This window comes from Impatiens glandulifera, chromosome 2 (assembly GCF_907164915.1).
Source record: "Impatiens glandulifera chromosome 2, dImpGla2.1, whole genome shotgun sequence".
Lineage (NCBI taxonomy): Eukaryota > Viridiplantae > Streptophyta > Magnoliopsida > Ericales > Balsaminaceae > Impatiens > Impatiens glandulifera.
This window is the reverse complement of record NC_061863.1, coordinates 17,573,996-17,594,541: the sequence shown is the minus strand read 5'-3', so window position 1 is coordinate 17,594,541 and position 20,546 is coordinate 17,573,996. Positions and strand designations below refer to the sequence as shown.

The 20,546-nt window shown below is 28.6% G+C and overlaps 2 protein-coding genes across 4 annotated transcripts; one reads left to right on the top strand and one right to left on the bottom strand.

Annotated features, from left to right (window-relative positions):
• Positions 1-7,119: 7,119 nt before the first annotated feature.
• Positions 7,120-10,306, top strand: LOC124926123 (metallophosphoesterase 1-like). Of its 2 annotated transcripts, none has more exons than XM_047466295.1 (4): positions 7,120-7,434; positions 8,510-9,078; positions 9,175-9,258; positions 9,950-10,306. In XM_047466295.1, exons 1-4 carry the CDS (start codon positions 7,192-7,194, stop codon positions 10,215-10,217), a joined length of 1,164 nt encoding a protein of 387 aa, XP_047322251.1. In that variant the 5' UTR covers positions 7,120-7,191; the 3' UTR covers positions 10,218-10,306. The 2 variants fall into 2 exon arrangements, with proteins under 2 accessions (XP_047322251.1, XP_047322250.1); XM_047466294.1 differs by having other exon boundaries at positions 9,172-9,258.
• Positions 10,307-11,226: 920 nt separating this feature from the next.
• LOC124923987 (probable beta-D-xylosidase 7) lies at positions 11,227-20,310 on the bottom strand. Of its 2 annotated transcripts, none has more exons than XM_047464001.1 (6): positions 19,854-20,310; positions 16,290-16,592; positions 14,604-14,773; positions 14,396-14,493; positions 13,113-13,877; positions 11,227-11,961 (listed from the first exon to the last, which is right to left on the bottom strand). In XM_047464001.1, the coding sequence occupies exons 1-6, from the start codon at positions 20,274-20,276 to the stop codon at positions 11,369-11,371; spliced, it is 2,352 nt and encodes a 783-aa protein (XP_047319957.1). In that variant the 5' UTR covers positions 20,277-20,310; the 3' UTR covers positions 11,227-11,368. The 2 variants fall into 2 exon arrangements, with proteins under 2 accessions (XP_047319957.1, XP_047319958.1); XM_047464002.1 differs by lacking the exon at positions 19,854-20,310 and adding an exon at positions 16,734-17,201.
• Between the last annotated feature and the right edge of the window lie 236 nt (positions 20,311-20,546).

Sequence of the window (20,546 nt, the reverse complement as noted above, 5' to 3'; positions counted from 1 at the left end):
CATGCACCTCATTTATAATTTTATCACAATCTCTAAAATAATTTGTTATGAATTAAATTGATTTTTTATATGTTTTATTTTTTGTTTGAATATTAAATTGTTTTTCTGAGTCATTATTTAAATTATATTTTTACATTATTCAAATAATTTCAAGGACAGCCTTTAACAAGGATATTCAATTTAAAAGAAGGATAATGAAACACTATTATGTACAATAAATTTAAGTGATTGGTTCGAATCCAAGGAATTGATGAGTATGAATATGATTTATAGATATTTATAGATATGTGGAAGAGGGTGATTGGTTCAAATCCAAGGAATGAGAATATGAATAGATTTATAGATATCCAAGGAATGAGAATATGAATAGATTTATAGATATCCAAGGAATGAGAATATGAATATGATTTATAGATACGTCGAAAGGAAATTAGAATGAGAATATGAATATGATTTATAGATACGTGGAAAGAAAATGAGTATGATAGATGGAATGATCAATAGAAGTGATAGAAGTGTAGTGTTTAGTTAGAATTATTAATTATTTTCAGTCTCATTAATAAAGTTGGAATATTTTCAATCACATCTATAACATTTGAATATTTTTATTTTACTTTTTTATTTTATTTTATTTAATTAAAATATAAAATATTATTATTTTTATATTTAAAATATATAAAATATTGATACATTATTTATTATATTATATTAATTATATATTTTTTTTAAATACTAATAAAAAAAAGTAGTTGAATGATTCAAATTTTTTTTAATTATAAATAAAAACTATATAAGTAAATAATATAAGATAAAGTCTTTAAAATATGATATATTAATAACTTATTAAATTAAATATAATGTTTTACTTAATAACATACATTATAACATGGTATAATTTTTTTAATAATTTTTTTTATTAAATTATTTTATATTTATTTTTTTAATATTTTTAAATATTTTTTATATAAAAATGTTATATTATTTTTAAGTTTTTATATTTTAATTAATTTATCATAATTTTATTATTAATATATAATATTTAAAATTAATTATATAAAAATGATTATATTATTATTGGTTATTGTAATTATTATTATATTTTATTTTATTAATTATATTTTATTTTAAATAATTTTTTGATATTATTTAAATAATTGAAATAATTTCTTTAAATAAATAAATTATAAAAAAAATTATTATTATTTTAATTATAAAAAATCGTCTAATATAATTATAAATATATATATATAATATTATAATTATAATTATTATAATTATAAGGGAAAACATAGCAGAGACCACGTGGACAAAAAGAGTTATCACACTGTTTCATCCTAATTTAGAAATGAATTGATGATTTCTAAGTATTATATAATAATGTTGGAATAAAACTCATCAACAAAATCACCTCAGTTTATTTTATTTTTTTTCTGATTATAAAAACCACATATCATAAAAAAAAAAACCTAGAATTTGATTTTGAATTATTGCCTGAAATTTTATTATTTAGCGGACCAAATTCAATTCTCTTTTTTGCAGTGGCATGATAATTAGATAGTGGAGATCATTTATCCAAAGATTTCATAACTATTAATTAAACTCAAATGACGAATTTGCCCTTGAATTATTTGGTTCAAATTGAAAAAAAAAACTAAATTTTGCAGGAATGGATTGAGCTCCAAGTTTTGGCTTGATATATAAATGATCTTGGCTCATATATGAACAATTACAGAAATTGACCGTAGTTCAGCTTCAAGCTTCCTTCATTTGAGGCATTTCTGATTTAGATTCTAACTCTTCTTGTTTATTCTAAATTACCTCGGTAAGTTTTAGGAATCTTTAGGATAAAGCTAGAAGTAGTCATTCACAGGTTAGCTACTTCAATTTTGTAAAAAAATTAAAATGTAATAGTGTTCTTATGATTGTAATGTTGATCAATTGTTGTTTCATTTTAGTTCTACATACTTTATAGATCATTTATGTATTCATAGAATCAATCCATACAAACTAGAATAAAAACATAAAAATTGAAAATGGAGTTTTCAGTTTTGATGTTTGTTATTGATATTGGTTGTTGATATTGTATTGTTAGATACTAATATTCGTTCATGATAATGATGTGATGATTTTAGAATTGATTGAAGTTGTTTTGTTTAACTTTTAAAATTATGAAATATTCAAATTAATGATCATGATCGAATTTTTGTGATCTCCATGTTTTTTATGATGGATATATGTAAGTTGATATTCTAATTCATGATATAGACACTCATTTGGATTTCTATACATTAGTTTGCTCAACAAGTTTGAAATAGTCTCATCACGATCTCTTTTGAAAAGTATTTGAATTCATTCGAATAAAAATGTTAACTATGTAACAATGAAGTAATGCACACTGGATAAATAAGAATGCGGAAAATATTAATGTAATGTAAAATTGAGGGATGATGCACTCCATATTAAATAAGTATTAATATGACATATCGAAATGACTCAAATATGCAAAAATGTTAAGAATTAATCTTAAGTTAATAATGATTATGCTCATCCATGGTGAATCATATACATTGGTTTGCTCAACAAATTTGTAGTCTTTCATCTCTTTTTAAAAAAAATTTGAATTCATAGAATAGAAAAAGTTAACTAGAAAAGTTAACAATGTGACAATGAAGCTCGGTGTAAAAAACGAGAGATGTTGCACTCCATTAATGAAAAATCAATTATATAGGTGTATGAATGATGATATATTGAATCAACTCAAATACGCGAAGATGTTAAAAGATGAATATGAAGTTAATGATGATTGTGCTCATTCATTGTCTTCATGACATAATTTTTTTTATCATAAATAATGACTTCAGGCCTAAGACCTTGGCTAAAGCTCGAACTCAAAGACTGTTCTTGTGGAAAAATAATCTCAACGACTACTCAAATTAGTGAGTCAACATTCAACTGAAACTGTAATGAAGGAAAGAAGGGAATATGATGAATTCTCTCCCAAAAAAATTAGGTACAAGATTTTATAACAACTCCTAAGAAATTCTCCCAAAGGCTAACTTAAATGGGAGACCTCAAGAGAAATTATGCCACATATAATAACCTCATAATTTGTAAAAACAAGTTAATAAAGTGGGAGAACTCAAAAGCTATTAAGCGACACATAAGATTGAACCTCATAATTCCAATGTGGGATTTTGTTGATTTTTGTTGTTTGATCACAGTCGAAATTATGTATCTACTTATCTTATTTTTGCCCTTGCTCGGTAGTGGAGTAGCAGATTTTTTTGGACGTTTTCTAGGCTCAGAAGGAACAACTATAATGACCACTATGTGCCTTTCATTCTCTTCGATCTTATTTTTGAGAATTGGCCCAAAAAATGGATAGGGTCAAGACGGGGCGCCAGCGGCGGACTAAAGTGCCCCTGAACCGCACGAAATGGTCGCCTATTACACGGCTCACTAACTCTGCCTGGATGGGATGGGGGTACCTATTGTTTGTCGGTGGTCATAACACTCCTACTATAAAAAGTCGCTACCCTCCACTCCAGAGATAGGGCGCAACAAAAAATATTAAAAAAAGGTGCCTCTGGTCCGAATTAGACAGCAAGTTGGATAAAATAAAAACACTTTATCAATAGGAATGTATCAACAAAACAGCCCTTACATATAGATCGTTGTGACATGAATTCAATAGATTCCTAACAAACTCCTCTTCTTATTAATCTTGATTAGTTCCAGCTTTGTTTTGTTGAGAAAGACTCATTCCTTAACCATTAGATCAATGCAATCATCCACGTCGTCCATGCAAGTAAGGTCCCCGACAAACTCCTAGAGATCTCAACGCTTAGTCGCCTGACGTTCACATGTTAGGTCCCGACAATCGTAGGAGAAATCACAAATAGGAACCTCATAATTTCAATATGGGATTCAAGTCTCATTCCTTAATCATTACATCGTTATAAATTCCTTCACATATCTATATATATAATTATGCTTAATATTCAAAGTGTCTGGATTGTCGGGTCGAGAGTTGTGGTTAATTTGGATATATATGTGAGAGTAAATGGATACTTGATCGGATTGTGGGTTGACCCACCCATAAACTTAAAACGATTAAAAATAAAATTTAAAATGTCATATATATGTTTCGAACTCGCAACCTAACAAAAACAAATACAACCCTTTAACTAACTAGGCTAACAAGACTTTATATTTTAAATTCAACATCAAATTTGATGAACGCGGGACGTTTTAACAATATAATTTAAACTTTTTAACTAATATATATATATATATATATATTTAGTTTTTAAAGTGTCCGGTAATCCGAGTATAAGTTCTATTTTTTAACTAACTAATATATATATATATATATATAATATGATGTTTAATTTTTAAAATATCCGGATTGGCGGGTTTAGAGTTGTGGTTAATTTGGATATATATGTGACTATGTGAGAGTAAATTAAAAATGTTATCACATTTTTACCGTAATTTTTTTTCTCGGTTTTTATATCATTACTCGTGCAAATGTAAGTCTAAAGATTCCATAAATGAAATTTTTGGAAATGACTTATCCTTAATATGATTGCATTTGCATATACTTATTTGTATCAAGATCGGAATCTGTTACTAAGATCTTCTCCAACCCACCCAAACTCATTCCCAAAATGAGCTTTTTACTCAAACTCACACCCAAATTCATCCTCAAAATGAGTTTTTCATCAAACTCTTTTTCTACACAAACGTATATATATGCGTTTACACTATTAACAAACTCAATTTTTTTTTTTTAAATATAATTTGATCCTTTAACTGTTATGGTGTATTTGGATGAGTGAAATTAGAAATGGAATTGACTTTGGAATTCCAATTCTAATTCCACCAAAATTGGTATTGAATTACAATTCAATGTTTAGAAAAACTTTAGAGTTGTAATTCAATTTCAATTCCTATGTTTGAAAAAATAAATCATTTGAATATATATTATCTATATTATTAAAGAAATTTGTTTGACACAATCTATTAGAATAGCTCAAGTATCAAGAGTTTTGCTTAGAGGTGGATTCTAATAAAGAAAAAAAATATCTGTTCAAAATTTTAATTTATTAAATTAAAAAAATATCAGTTCGACATGTTAACTTTTTAAATTCAAAAAAAACAAAATATCGACATTTTAACTTTCTAAATTAAAAAATATATATATTAGTTTGAAATGTTAACTTACTAAATTTAAAAAAAATATCGATTCGATATTTTAAATTTCTAAATTCAAAAAAAAATTATCGTTTTAACATATTTTTTTAATTTAACATAAATGATAAAATAATAACATATTTTTGTTCATAAAACATATTTAAAAAATTGAAATTACAATTCATATCTAAAAAGAATGGAATGGTAAGTTATAAAAATACATTAGTTAATTTTTTTTAAATTTTAATTTTAATTTTTAATTTTAAATACTCCACCAAAATAGAAATTTGTACCATTCCAATTCTATGACTACCAAATACGTCGGTGAATTTTATATATTTTTTATTTTTATCTTAAATTTTTTTTATTAATAATTTTTTACATATTATAAATTTATAATAATGAACAAAGTTGATAAAAACAAAAATAATAAATAATAAATAATAAAACAATTTTATTTAATGATGCTTAGTTTGTTTTTAATATGTGTATAAATTATTGATTCATAATTAATTTTATAATAATTTTCTTTAATTAAATTAACAAAATTATTGGATTGAATTTATAAATTTAATAAATTTATATATAATATTGAAAAATTTATAAAATTTGTATAAAAAAAATATTAATTTTTTTTTTTGAGTGTGAATGAATTTTTAATTAAAGAAAAATTAATGTTTGATTTGACAGCATTTTTTTAATATTTAAAGACTAACCTTTTTTTGAGTTTAAGACTTTGAGATTTAACATTTATATTATCAAATATGATTAATAAGGGGAAAAAAACACAATTATGCAAACTATTTGAAAATGGTAGAATTGCAAACAAAAGTGCTACAAATATAAATGAGTGGACATGCTCACCAGTCACCTTGATGTTAAATGGCATTATAATTGATGGTTCAAGTGTCAATATGACACGAAAGTCAAGATCATCAAAGAAGAAATGGATTATATCCCTAATGAGGTGATCATACCCCAAGAATGAAGAGTACAATGAGAAAATCAGAGATCTATTATAAAAGCAAAATATATGATCACTACATGAATTTGTAAGGAAGCTATTTGGCTAAGGAGTCCATTCAAGGAATTTCAAGAAGTATTTGCATATTAGGAGACAAAATACTATTTTTATAAAAATGAACATTTTTATAAAAAAAACGACTTATATAGTTTTATTACAAAATTACAAAAGGGAAAAATACAACATACGTAAGTTTGGAATTAAGATAAATCAACATTTACCTTAATTAAAACGAAATAAAACAACAAGAATAACAAACACAACCAATTACAAATAAACAATTACACTAACAATGAAAACTTTAAATTTAATGACTTTGTAAGAGATGCTCCAATTTTGACAAATAACCCACATTTACTTATTTTGTGAGAATTTTCCTCCACTATACCTAAAGAGTTGCAATCAAATATAATGTTCTTCTAAACTTGATTAACATCGTCTCGGGTTATAGTAAAAGTTTGCATTCCATTTTGCCCAAATATGACCCTTTACCTTAACCGGAACCAAATCCTTGATTTACTGCCATTCATTTGAAAACTTAATAAACTTAATTAGTCAATATTAGTTTTTGAGGAATAATAGGGAGCACGAATTTGGGGAGCGACTCGTACAGCGAAAGTGACTTCGGTGTTCCCTTTTGTATAACAACGAGGTCTCTTTTGTATAACAATGATGTCATTTTCGTATAACAGCGAGGTCATTTTCGCTGTACCAGTCGCTCCCCAAAATCGTACTCCCAATTATTTTATTTTATAGGTCATTTAACCAATTAATAATAATAATGGTTCTTTGCTCAGAATATAACACGATTTGAATGGTTGATTATTTATTAATTTTTGCTAACAATTCATCAAACTGAACATCCTTAAATATTACATTGTTTGAAGTTTAGGGATTCAAATTAAACTCTCTTTCTCTCTCTCAAATCTCAAACAAGCAAAACTGCCGAAATCTTCGGTCGCAGGTAAAACATGCTTACACACTGGAGGCGTGTTTTGCCGTTGATAGTTGTTGCCGCTCTTTTCATCTACGAAGATAGAGCTACAATACCCTCTTGTAAGCTAGTCCCTGCAGCAGGAGAATCAGCAGATGGGCAGAAAGACCATCCTGACGATCTCAAGGTTATGCTCGTTTCAGACCTTCTCTTACTCGGTTCTGATTCTGGGTTCTGGAATACAATCTTTACGGATTACTATATGTCCAAATTCTTCAAGGTACTATCTTTATCCTCTTTCTATTTCACTCAATTCTGATATGATGTTGCTTTGTTTGCTATTAGCTTTTTGTTGCTTCGACTTGTGATACAAATGAAGATTTACATGAATAAAGGAATTCTGGATTTTCAGCAACTAAGTGATTTAATTAGAACTAATGCCCTAATTTAGGGATTCTCCTTAAGCTTTAGTCATTAGGGTTTCTACAGTTTTATTTCGTTTGAGCTGTAAACAAACATACATATTGAATCATTCAATAAAATTCACAGTAGAGAATTTGTTTACATGGAATTCTTTGTTACAGTCAAACCTATCTACTCTATTTTACTTATGTTAGATCTGTAGTTACATTGCTTATCACTTAATCGAAATGAACAAGTGATTATTTGAATTAATTTCATTAGATAATTTTTTAGATTAATTCGGTAGGCTATGAATTATTTAACTCGATAATCTAGATTAGTTTAAGAATAACATGATGCAAAAAAGATTGACTGATCTCTATGTGTATCTAAAGAATATGAAACTCTGAAATGTTTTTGCAAATCAGAAGCTGAACTTTTGTGGGCTGTATTTTTTATCTGTAGGAATAAATTAGAGGGGCCTTTATTGTTGTTCAATAAGATAGCAAGTACATACTTGAAGGTAGACGCCAAGAAAAAGAGCGAAGGATGTATTTGCACATATGTTCATAATGGCTCCGTTTGAAAACACTTTATTTTGGTTAGATATCTAATTTGAAACAGAACTTAGTCAGATACATATTCATAAATTTCTGTGTGGTTTCTCATTTGGATTCAAATTTAGATTCAGAAACAAAAAATTGTTTTCCAAAACATAGATGGCATATTGGTTGAATATGATTGTTACAGTTATACAGTGTATATTGTTGAATTTATCCTCTCTTGGATGTGTTATGAGTGAGAAGTTCTCTGTTGAAAACACTCTAATTAACCCGTTAAGTTAATTATGTATGGTACTTTAGCTGTAGTTGGAGGTTTCAAGCCATTTTACGTGACCTTCACATTTGAAATATTTTTAAAATTTTCATTTTCTTATTTACTACTTGAACCAGAAATCCTATGAACTGCTGAAGCCTGATTTGCTGCTCATGTTAGGGGATGTTTTTGCTAAAGGATCACAAGTGAAGAGAAGTGAATGGCCAAATTTGGTCCAACAGCTTCACAGATTGTTGGGACCATTTTCTGGTTTGCCTTTTCATGTTACACTTGGCGATAGGGAAATTGGAGAATGCAATGAGCTAGAAGAGACATTTGTCAATTGGGTAGCTAGAAAATTCCCAGCACTCGATTCTGTGGGCTGTGGTGCTTTTGAAATTGCAGATATTGGCTTCGTCTCTTTAAATACCGTGGCATTATTGTGTGGTGGTAATAGCAAGTTACGTTTTAGCGTAGAAAAGTTAATAGAACGAGAAAGTGTATATAGGCAACCGGAAAATAAACAAGTTAGAGATGTTTACAAGTCAACTGAAATGAAATTAACATCAGTTGATTTTCAATGGAGAGAAAATGTTGCCATGTCTGGCTCCGGTTCTGTCCTCTTGCTTCATTTTCCACTACACCAAACGGTAAATAGTCGTTGTTCTAAAACTCTGCACAAGAATTCAAGGTTTTCATCACTTGGGTAGGTAAAATCAAAATTTTCTTTTCATATTTTTGTCATTTTTTCCTTTTTTATATGATTGCTGAAACAAGGGTTAACCTAAATTTTCTTCAGAAGTAATAATGCTGGTGGGCCATATGACACATCGCAATCTCTCCCAGCAAATGTCACCGAGTATATCTTTCAAGCACTCAGACCAAGGTACGTCAATAAGGCTATCTTTGGTTCAGGCATAATTGGAATTGAATGAATATGATTTTTAACTTTTAAGGTTCAATTCCATCATCCCCGTTTTGGAATTTCAAACATTCCCACTTCAGAGTTGCTATTATATGATTTCTCCAATTCTTATAATATTGAAATGATTTGGTTCGGGTGAAACTGGAACTAATAGAATTGAAGTTATAATTCATATAGAATTGAATGTATGGTATTTAAGTTTCAATTTCATAATTCCCGTTTCAGAATAGCAATTATATAATTTCTCCAAATATATGATTTCAATTGTAAATAAAAGTATAATTCTAATTCCAATTATACACATCCATAATAGCATACATAATTCAATATGATTTCTTCAAACAATAATTGAATTTTAATTCATATAAATTCCTATAAAATTGGAATTAAACATAGCATCCCTCTTTGGAATTGTAATTATATGATTTCTTAAGTTTTGAATTATAATTCAATTTCAATTCCATCATCCTCATATTGGTTTCTCCAAACATAATAATTCAATTCCAAACATAAAATTAGATTGTATAATCCAAATGTCAGTTCTAATCCAGTCTTACACATAGCCTAAGAGATTCTTCCGTGATGAATGAAATTTTATCTTTGATTTACGTTGAGGAGTGATAAAAGATTATGTCATTCCATTGATATGCAGGATTGTTTTTAGTGCACATACTCACGAGTTTTGTGATCGGACTCATTTGGACGGTACACGAGAGGTGACAGTTCCAGCAATGGCTTGGGGTGCGAAGAATGATCCCGGTTTTGTTTTTGCGAATTTCAGAAAAAATGGTAGCATAATATCTGTTAGTCACTGTTCTCTTACTGGGGAGTCCACTTTCCTGGTTGTTTATATATCACTTGTAACTTTGTTAATGATGTGTATGCTTCTGGCAAATGCACCAAATGAAGATATATCATGAAACAATTTACATTAAGAACAAGTTGAATTATTGTTGTAACTTTTCCAAAGTTTGATTTTATTTATTTATTTTATAATACTGTTTTCTCATATACAAGGTTCCAAGATGTTTCTCAACCCAATGAGATATAGTTAAATTTGTAATTGTGTTGAATTTTTATCTTATTATATGAAAGGTGAGATTTTTAGATCACAACTTAAGGCTATTTGGAATTTGATCCGAAATGTGAAAATGGTGTTTTTATTTGGTTGATGTATATTATTGTTATTTTGGATCATGTTCATTAGATTTTTTTAATTTTATTTATGATCATAAATTTTATTTAGTATAAAGATTTATTTTTGTTAATATTATTCAAATTTAATGTAATTCTTTTACATCATTTATTATAAATATAGTTCAAATTGTTTTTTTTTTATTTTGACAAATATAGCATTATAAATGTAATTGATTTTTTTCAATTTTGATATAAAGCATAAAATGTAATAGATTTTATTCAATAAGATTTTTAAATAATTCATCATCTTTTCACTCTCTTTCTATTAATTAAATTAATTTATTTATTTACTAAAATATTCTTCATTTAAAAAAGAATATCATTAAATATTAATACTATTAAATTTATTTATCTAATAATTTAAATTTTCATGACCCAAGTAAATAAGATTTCTTAAATAACTAAATCCAAATCCACCAAAAAGCTGATTTTAGGATGGACCACTAACTTTGATAAACAAATAAAATTAGAGTTTGTTTAATGATACAAAAATAGATCTGTCCACTTATCAAATTGAATTGTTTGAAGCTTATATCTACATAAACTATAACTTAGAAGTTATTAAGATGCATCAGAAACTGGCAGAATTCACAAACTGTTTTCAAATAAAAATGTAAGCTTAGTTCATGGAAAGACAGGACTCCTCCTTGTGGCCTGTCTAGCTCTTTGTATTAAATTTATTAATGGTTGTTCAACAAGATGCAATCTCACCAAAATAAAAGAAAAAAAAAATCTGAAAGTAGAAATTCATTAAAAGTCTGATAAAAACTGCTCAGGCAGGCAGCAAGTAGTAGTTCTTCTTAAGCCACAACAAAAGGGATGAAATTCTCTATATTATTTATATATATAAACCTGGAATTAGTCTTCAAAATGATCAAATCACAACATTAATTGAGTAACTTTGATCACCAACAACCAACAAACGAGATCCATCATCAATCACCATCAAACCATCTTCATTAGCTCTCCCAAAATGCTCACAAGGATTCAATTCAAATTCAACTTCTTTTTTCCCACCTCCTTTCAATGCCACACTCTCGAATCCAACCAATTGCTTCACAGCCCTATTTTCATCCCCTTTCTCTTGCTTTACAAATAGCAATACCGGGTGTCTTCCACTCATCTTTCCCACATTCTCAACCGAAACAACTGCCTTGAACTTCGACCTTTCGCAGTTTTCGGTCCCCAACTCTGAAACCAACAGTGGTTGTTGAGCTGAATTTGAACTTGTTTTTAAATGTTTGGTTGAAGTTTGATTGAAGAGGAGGGTGTTTTGGGTAACTGAAGTGAATTTGTATGAGTATTTTGTGTAGCTTAGACCATAGCCAAACTCGTAAACCTTTGGCCCGTCGTAGAATCTGTAGGTTCGGCCTGGATAGCCTGAGGATGGATCCGGTCTCATCCTCATATCTGTCATTGGTACTTTGATGAACTCTTTTGGATACCATGTAAGTGGTAACTTCCCTCCTACATAGATAAGAACAAACAATTAATGTAGCAATCTAAAGTCGATTGAAGTTATGAAAAGTTGAATTTGTGTACTGATGCTCATTCAGATAACATAACTATAAATGAGTTTTCTAGGATAATGAAGTTTCTCATAGAAAATGTAAATATGGTAATTTCTAGTATAAATGTAAAGGGGTCTTTCCAAATAAATTTATTTACAAATTCTCATCTAGATTTGAATCTAGACTTATAAAGTGTTTCCAATGGGCATCACACACCTTGTTTGATCTAAGGTATCAAATAACCTTGTTTGATTTGATGTAATGTAATGAAAAATCAGATTATTTGAGTAAAAGACAGTTTTGCTCCACTATCAATAAATTTCTTTTAAATCTTTATTTTTTAAGTATTTCATCTGAATGTGGATCAAAATCTCACATTTGGAAACATAGCTTAGATGCAGTTTCTCATCAAGATCTGGATCCAAACCCTTGATCCATCAAGTGTTTTACAAACGAACAAATACAAAAGAAAAAACAAATAGTAATCATACTTTTTGTTTTCATCTAATTTTGAAATCTTTTTATCTGACATTAACTTGAAACCACATGAACTAAAGAACCTTTATTTTAAATAATCCCATCTGATGTAGGTTATGAAAATCAGAGATTATTTAAGATTATTTGAGTAAAAGACAATACAGGTACACAAGTATAGATATATAATTGAATTTAGTTGTTACAAGAAATTCTTTATTTTGTCAAAAATCAAAACCAATCATATTTTTGTAGAAAAAGTTTATTTGTAGTTTGATCTGAAAATTGATAAAAAAAAAATAACTTTCTTCATTCACTTCTCACTTAAAAAAGGTTTTATCTAACTCAATCACACCTTTTATATCAAATAAAAACAAAATCACTTTCACTTTTTATTTTTACAGTTTTAAAAATTAATTGTGATAGTGATAAAAAACTAGTTTTCAAATAGATTAGATAATCAGTTTTGAGCTTTTTTTATAAATCTTTTTGAATGTTTATGGATTTGAAGATCACAAAGGTTTATTTGGTAGGAAAACACTTAACAAAGTTGACTTGATTTTTCAACTTCATCTATCTTTTTCATCTTCATGTCATTATTAATCAATTTTAAATCAAAATTAATAACAATACCTGGATTGTGATCACCAAAGAGTATCTGAGCAATAGCAATCCCACCAGCCTCACCAGGATAGCCAGCCCATAAAATAGCACCAATCTTTGGATTCACTTTAGCAAAAGAGATATCAACCGACCCTCCACAAAACAAAACCAACACAATCGGGCTCTTGGCAGCTTTAGCGACGCTCTCAATCAATTCATGTTGAAAACCAGGAAGAACCAAGTCCTTCCTATCAAGACTTTCCCTTTCCTGAGACTGATCCAATCCCATTATCAAAACCACACGACCAGCCTTCTTTGATAATCCCACAGCCGTGTAAGTATCCGCAGAAGTACAGTTAACCGCGTTACAACCGGAATGGTACACAGTATTCTTTACATACCCTTTCAAAGCATTAAACGGGGTTATCTTTTTACAAGGAGGCCCCTCGTAGTTGCCTTGCATGGTTCGAGGGATGTTAGCATTTGGGCCTATAACTGCTAATGAAGTGGTTCGAGTCTTGGAAAATGGGAGGGTGTTTGCGTCGTTTTTCAAGAGAACGATACCATTTCTAGCAGCATCAAGTGCTAATAATTGGTGCTCTTTTGTGCAGATCATGTTGGTGGTGATGTTTCCGAAAAGAAGTTTGGATGGGTTTCCATTGAAAAGTCCTAAACGCATTCGGACGGAGAAGAGGTTGTGTAGAGCTCTGTCTATGTCTGATATGCTTGTTTTCTTCTGTTCTAAAGAAGATTTTGTGTAGTTCTTTAAGTAAGAGCCACAGTCAACATCCATGCCTGCATTTAGCATCAAAGATGGTTCATCAGTTTTTAGTCTGCCTTCCAAAACCTTACATTAAGAACAACTCATCAATAAAGTCAGCCCCTAATCTATCACCCACAATCACGACCTTCATATTCTAAGTGAAAATCGAACTCGTGATCTTTGATCTCTAAGACATGACTCTTGCCACTTAAGTTATCCTAATGTAGCAGATTATCTGTTGACATTGATAAATGTTCATTTACCTCAAGAACCAATTTTAAAAAAAAAAATACTCATTCTGTTTACATATCAAAATAATGTTACAACTTGGTTCTTGAGGTAAATGAGCATATACCCATAACATTTCATGCACAAAAAAAAAGATAATTCGGTTATATAAAATCAATATCCATATGTGTCGTCCTTATAATAAGGAGGTTTTTCAGTTATGATCACCCATAGCTAGGCTAATCTGAGTACATTAATATTATGAAAGTTAACTGTGAGTTCCCTTTCATTTCTCCCAACTAATAAGATAAAGAGAGTTAACCTGCTTTAAGGGAATCAGCGACTGCATCTTCAGGTGTCTTAGCAAAACGTTGGTTTTCATAGAGGACTTTAACGGCATCACAATCAGCCGTGATGTACCTAATCATTAAGTAGTACTAATGTTGATTAATATGTAATAATGTAGATGAAAATATTCATGTGTAACTTTGTGATTAAATAGTAATAGTCTTTTATAGGTATATATATACCCTTGAAATCCCCATTGACCCCGAGCAGTGTTGGTAAGAAGGTCGTAATCGGCGCAGTTAGGGACTCCGTTAACTTGATTGTAGGCGCACATTATTCCACTGGATTTGCCTTCTTGTATGCATTTCTGAAATGGAGGCTGATAGGTTTCTGCTAAATCCTGTTTGCTCACCTGTTATAGTTTTTAAAATGGATTTATAATCAATCTAGATTAATTTGTTTAATCAAAATAGGACATTATTAATTGTTGGATGACAATTAACTATCAATTAAAAGAACAAGGATTTTGTTTGGAATGCAACAAATCATATTTACTCTTAGAAAGTGACAGATCAACTAGAGATGATAAAGACTTGTAACCTATATAATCATCCAACCCTCTCTCTTGTTTGTAGTCTTTTATTTTGTGATTACAATTAATGATTTGAGACTTGAGATTAATAAAATCTATAAACATATCAGACAAACATTAAATATACCTGAATTTTTAACATGCAAGATTCATCTAGTCTTCCCTTGTTTAATTTGAGTGGTTTAAATCTCCTTTTGATAAAGGGAATAAAGTATGATTAAGAGTTTGTTTTAGGCTTAGTTAAATAAACATTGGTTTATTTAAAAAATGTTTGAGTGTTTGAATATTTTTTTGGTAAAAATATTAATAAGTTAATATATAATGATAATTTATAATAAAAAAATTTAATATTTTGACTAATAAATTGAATAACTTAACTAAAAGAATGATGTTTAGATTTTTAGAAAAAACTTAAAGAGACAAACTTCTCAACACATCAGAACACCTTAATTGAGATTTTTTGAAAAATCTCTATGGACTTGTTTGGATTGAGGTTTTTGAAAAAATCTAGATAGGAAAAAAAGTAATGATTGGTGATGATTTTGAGGAAGTAATGATTATTTTTGATAAAAAGACTTAAAAGGTATTGATATATATGAATAAAATAAAAAATAATAATTTAAAATTGAAGGTGTTTTAGTATTTTGGTTAATGAAATTAGTGATGTGATTGTTGAGAAGTGATTGATTGAAAAATTGATTTTGGATGAGTTTTTTAAAAAATTCATCAAAAACAAGGCTATATAATCAAAAATAATTTCATTTCCTTTTTTACCAGTTATATTATTTAATTTATTAATTAAAATATTATATATATATATATATATTATCACTATATATCAATACCTCTCCCTACCAATAATAAATAAAAATAAACTCACTTTTTCAAAATCTCCACCAAACAACAAATATCCCTACCTAACAGACCTAACCATCATTCAAATTATAAACTTAAATATTCGATTATTTTCTAAAACTGTATTCTTACAATTTTAATGTAAAGATAAAATAATAAATTAATCTAAATCATCCGGATTTTAAACCAAACTTCAAAACATTTTTTTCCAAATAATCCATTGAAGTAATTATAGAAAAATTATAGCAACTCTTTTAATAATCCTAACTAAACAAATATTATTGTAATCTAAAAAGAGTGTCAAAAAGGTAAGTAGGCACAAAACACGAAATGAGCAAGACACCAACTAGTTCTTTATAATTCAAACTACTTTAGTAATCCAGTCAAAATGAACAGGCCTGACTTGTGAACTAAAAACGTTAATAAAAAATAGAAAAAGCAAATTAAACATAAGCCAAGTAGAGATCAAAGAAAGACTTACAATGGCATTGAAGGAGAAACGATCAGATCCATTCCAATTATCCAAATCATAAGCAGTAAAATGCTTGCAACAAGCTGAAGCCATAAGATGACCGTCATTAAGTCTGCCACCTTCATAAGAATCTCCTTGTATACCCCTTACAAACGAAACCGCATATCTCCCAGTCATCAATGGATCTTCCCCGGGTGTCTCTTGTCCTCTACCCCATCTTGGATCCCTGAAAACGTTTATATTTGGCGCCCAAAATGTCATCCCCGTCGCTTGCCCTGCATTGTATATCCCTCTTGCCTCCGTCCCTATAGCCTGCCAATGCCATACATCATTTTATTTGGGTTTATATTACTCTTATTTTACTTTTTATAAAATTTAAATACAGAGAAGATTGATTAACTCATAAGATGAAGAAGAGATAATGGGTTTGGTTCGCTGATGGGATCGAATTACCTGGCCAATGAGAAACCAGAGTTTGGGGTCGAAAGTGGCAGCAGTAAGGATGACTTGAGGGAAACTAGTGGCGGAAGGGATGGAACCATAGAGTTGAGCACCGAAGAAACCGGCAACTCCATGTAAAGCCTCGGACCACCACTCGTAATGGGGGATACCGAGGCGGGGAATGGCGGAAGCGTTGTTGACGAGTTGGGAGATTTTCTCGTCGAGTGTGAGACGAGAAACGAGGTCTTTTGCTCGTTCGAGAATGGGTAAACTGGGGTTGCAGAATGCGTAAGATTTAGTGATTTTATTTGAATTGAAGTCGCATGAGAAGGGAGGTTGAGGATGAGACTGAGTTGAGTCTGCTTTAAGGAGAGTTGAAAGGAATGTGGAATAGAGGAGAAAGAGAGATACAGCAGCGGCGGCGATGGTGGTGGCAGCCGTTGTTGTGGTGGTGGGAAATTTCATTTGATTGGAGGAGTTTTAAATTGTTTTTGGTTGAGGTGAAGAAATGTGAGTACTAGTAAATAAATAGAGTAACGCTTGGAGACTGTTCTTATTAGGATATTGATTAATTGAAGATAGGATAAAAAAATAAATCTAAGATTAGATTACAAAATCATATGCATGTGGGTGGAAGTAAATGACAAATCTATCCTCCCAAGAGATTATTAAATGTTTTTTAAATGAATTTGTATTTAAACCGAACAAATATTATTAAATTAGTTAATGTATACTTAACTAAAATATATCTAAATCAATAGAGCATTAAGATATTTAAAACAAAAATAATTTTATGTCAATTTAAAAAATGCTCAAACTCACCTTAGTTAAGGAGTGGTCCAAACAAAAACAAGCACGACAAGTTGTTTCAATTTTAATTATTATAATATATTTTTCTATTTCATAAAAAGTAAGAATATTTTAAAATAATTAAATTTATTTTTTTTATTTTAACAAAGGATTGATTTTTTTTTATATTCAACTATAATAAAAAATAATTATTATATTTAATTACATTGTTAAATTAATTAAACAAAATACTAAAATATTATTTATTTAAAAAATATATATTAATACCCATTAAATTTTTTTTAATAAAAAAAATACAAATTCAACCTTCTTTAAATAAATCAATATTTATTTAAATATCCAAACAATCTCCAAATAGTTATAAGAGATGAAATAATAATTATTATTTTTAATATTATTATAACTATGAAATCATTTAATATAAAATATCTTTATTTTACTTTTAAATATAACATTTCATCATACCAATTCTAAATAACTCACTATTTTATTAAATAATTATTTATCAAAAAAAAAATGTCAAAAACAATTCAAATATCAAACAACTAAATATATTGAAAAATTAATGAATGAGTTGAGAGAATTAGAATAATCTTGTCATAGATATAGAAATAGACAAGCTAGCAAACATATAGTCATCTCATCATCATCCATTATCCTTGAATTAAACTACAAGTAAAAGTACTAAGGGCTTGTTTGATATTTGAACATAATATTAACTTGTTTGGTGAGAATTTGAATCAAGTCACCAAATTACATGATATTTTCAAATTTGAAAGAAATGATATTACTTGTGATTTGATGGTTTAAATTTACCAACATAACAAAGCAATGCATTTAATTTTCATTACCCAAAACTGAGAATATAATAATATTAATAATTGTACTCCATTGTTAATTAATTTAACTATTTTAATGAATGCATATATAATAAACCAGTTGCTGGCTAACAAATGGGACTACTTACAAATTTAAAAGAATTTCACCATATAAAAGAGTTAATTATTTTTAAATAATCAAATTATTTATTTATTCGCACCGTCAGAGCACATCCATGACCCACCCCTATGGCTGGTCAAAATCTTTTTTCATATTTTTTGGTCAAAATAACATGGGCTTATTTATTGAGAAAAATGGGCTGCTTTCATATATTTATATATTCACATGGGAGTTGGGGCCAGTCTGCTTCCCATCAAGTAACCATCATGGGCCTGACCTATCCACTAGATGATAGAAATATAACTAGCCCATATACTTAACTAAAAAATAAAGTTATTCAAACAAATAAATATATATATATATATAATTAAGTAAAATTAATTAAAACTATATATATTACAAAAATCAATCATGAGTTTATTTATTTGCATACATATATATATTTTTTAATTTTTAAATATATATATTTTTTCTTTTTTCTTTCTAAAATTATAAAATTAAGTTATTTATAAATTATTAAAGTTATAAAAATTTAACTAATTTATTATAATTTTCTATAATTATAAAAACCTAAAATTTTAAATCAAAACTTGTTTAGTTCAATTTTTTTTAGTTCAACTATAATAAAAAAAAATTAATTTGTTTACTCTCTAATAAATTATATTATTTAATTTATTAATAAAAATACTAAAATATTGTCTATTTAAAAATAAATATATTATTATTTTATTATATGAAGAAAAAAAATCTTCAAAAAGAGGTCCGAATAGTTTGAGTTATTTAAATAACCCAAACAACTCCAACATCATTATAATTTTTTTCTCAATTAATCGAGTCACTTAATTCATTACTAAACATATTAAAATACTTTCTATTTTAAATAATTATTTTTTTTTATTTTATAAAAAGTAATCCACTATATTATTTATTATCTCTATTTTATTAAAATAACACCATTTCAACAAGGCATTAGTTAAAATAATATTTTTCTTTATATATATATTTTTCTCACCAGTTATAATTTCTGAAAGGTGGAAATCGAGTATATAAAAAAAAGAAAAAAAAGAAAGAAGAAACATGTGAAGAATCTTTGTCATTATACAAAACAACAAATTATTAATTAATGTTCTTCCTTTCCATAGTTCTTCATTTCATTGATTTAGAAAGCTACACAAACTCATTCATCTTTGTGATTCTTCTTCATAAATATAAATAAAGTGTTAAATTGATGCTAATTTTGTTAATTAAACTTTTAAACCCTATAAATAAACTACAAATAAAGAATAAAACTGAATCTAATTAGTTTATTTTCATCAAGATGTAAACAAACAAACTAAGCTATGATGAAAATGGCGGTAATGACAGTTAAGATCAAAATCGCACCTGACCAATTCGATACCAAAGGCGTGAATCGAAGGTAGCAGCAGTGAGAATAACTTGCGGAAAGCTAGTAGCAGTATGAACTGTACCTTTCTTAAACCTAATTCCTTGAGGAACACCTGGCCAATCGATCTCGGCTACGCCGTGTAAAGCTTCCGACCACCACTCGTACGCCGGTATTCCAAGCCGAGGAATCGCCGGTGTAGTGTCGACTAACTGCGAGATCTTTTCGTCTATAGTGAGACGAGAGATTAGGTCGCGAGCTCTGTCGGCGATTGGTAATCTGGAATTGCAGAATAGGTATGATTTAGTGGATGGATCGGAAGAATCGCAGGAGAATGGAGGTTTAGATGATACGGATTGAAGAAGGAAGAGGAGGAAGAGGATTGAAGAGATTAATGTGATGGATGGATGTTGATTCCTCATTCTTCCTTCCTTCCTTCCTTCCTTCCTTCGAGAGTGTGAAGGATGAAAGGGGAAATCGAGATTTTCTTTTTTACTTGAAGATGTGTAGACCGATCTGATATATATGGTCTGTATTCTGTATAGAGAGAGAAGAAAGGGTTTGGATAAAGAATAAATATAATTTAGAAAGTGAAAACTGTGGGGGCAGTTAAAAATTGAACCAAAATCTGGGTTTTGGGATATTTTAGAATAGAGAAAATCAATAATTGTTGGAGGGAATTTCAGTGAGAG

What these genes read in the sequence shown, in the direction of transcription:
- LOC124923987 (XM_047464002.1), bottom strand. Translation starts at nt 17,186, where the DNA reads ATGAAATTTCCCACCACCACAACAACGGCTGCCACCACCATCGCCGCC. An exon ending in GTTTCTCCTTCAATGCCATT is followed by an intron (nt 14,774 to 16,289) that starts GTAAGTCTTTCT and finishes AAACTATAACAG; the next exon opens with GTGAGCAAACAGGATTTAGC. An exon ending in CGCTGATTCCCTTAAAGCAG is followed by an intron (nt 13,878 to 14,395) that starts GTTAACTCTCTT and finishes TGCTAAATGCAG; the next exon opens with GCATGGATGTTGACTGTGGC.
- LOC124926123 (XM_047466294.1), top strand. Translation starts at nt 7,192, where the DNA reads ATGCTTACACACTGGAGGCGTGTTTTGCCGTTGATAGTTGTTGCCGCT. An exon ending in ATATGTCCAAATTCTTCAAG is followed by an intron (nt 7,435 to 8,509) that starts GTACTATCTTTA and finishes TACTTGAACCAG; the next exon opens with AAATCCTATGAACTGCTGAA. An exon ending in TTTCAAGCACTCAGACCAAG is followed by an intron (nt 9,259 to 9,949) that starts GTACGTCAATAA and finishes ATTGATATGCAG; the next exon opens with GATTGTTTTTAGTGCACATA.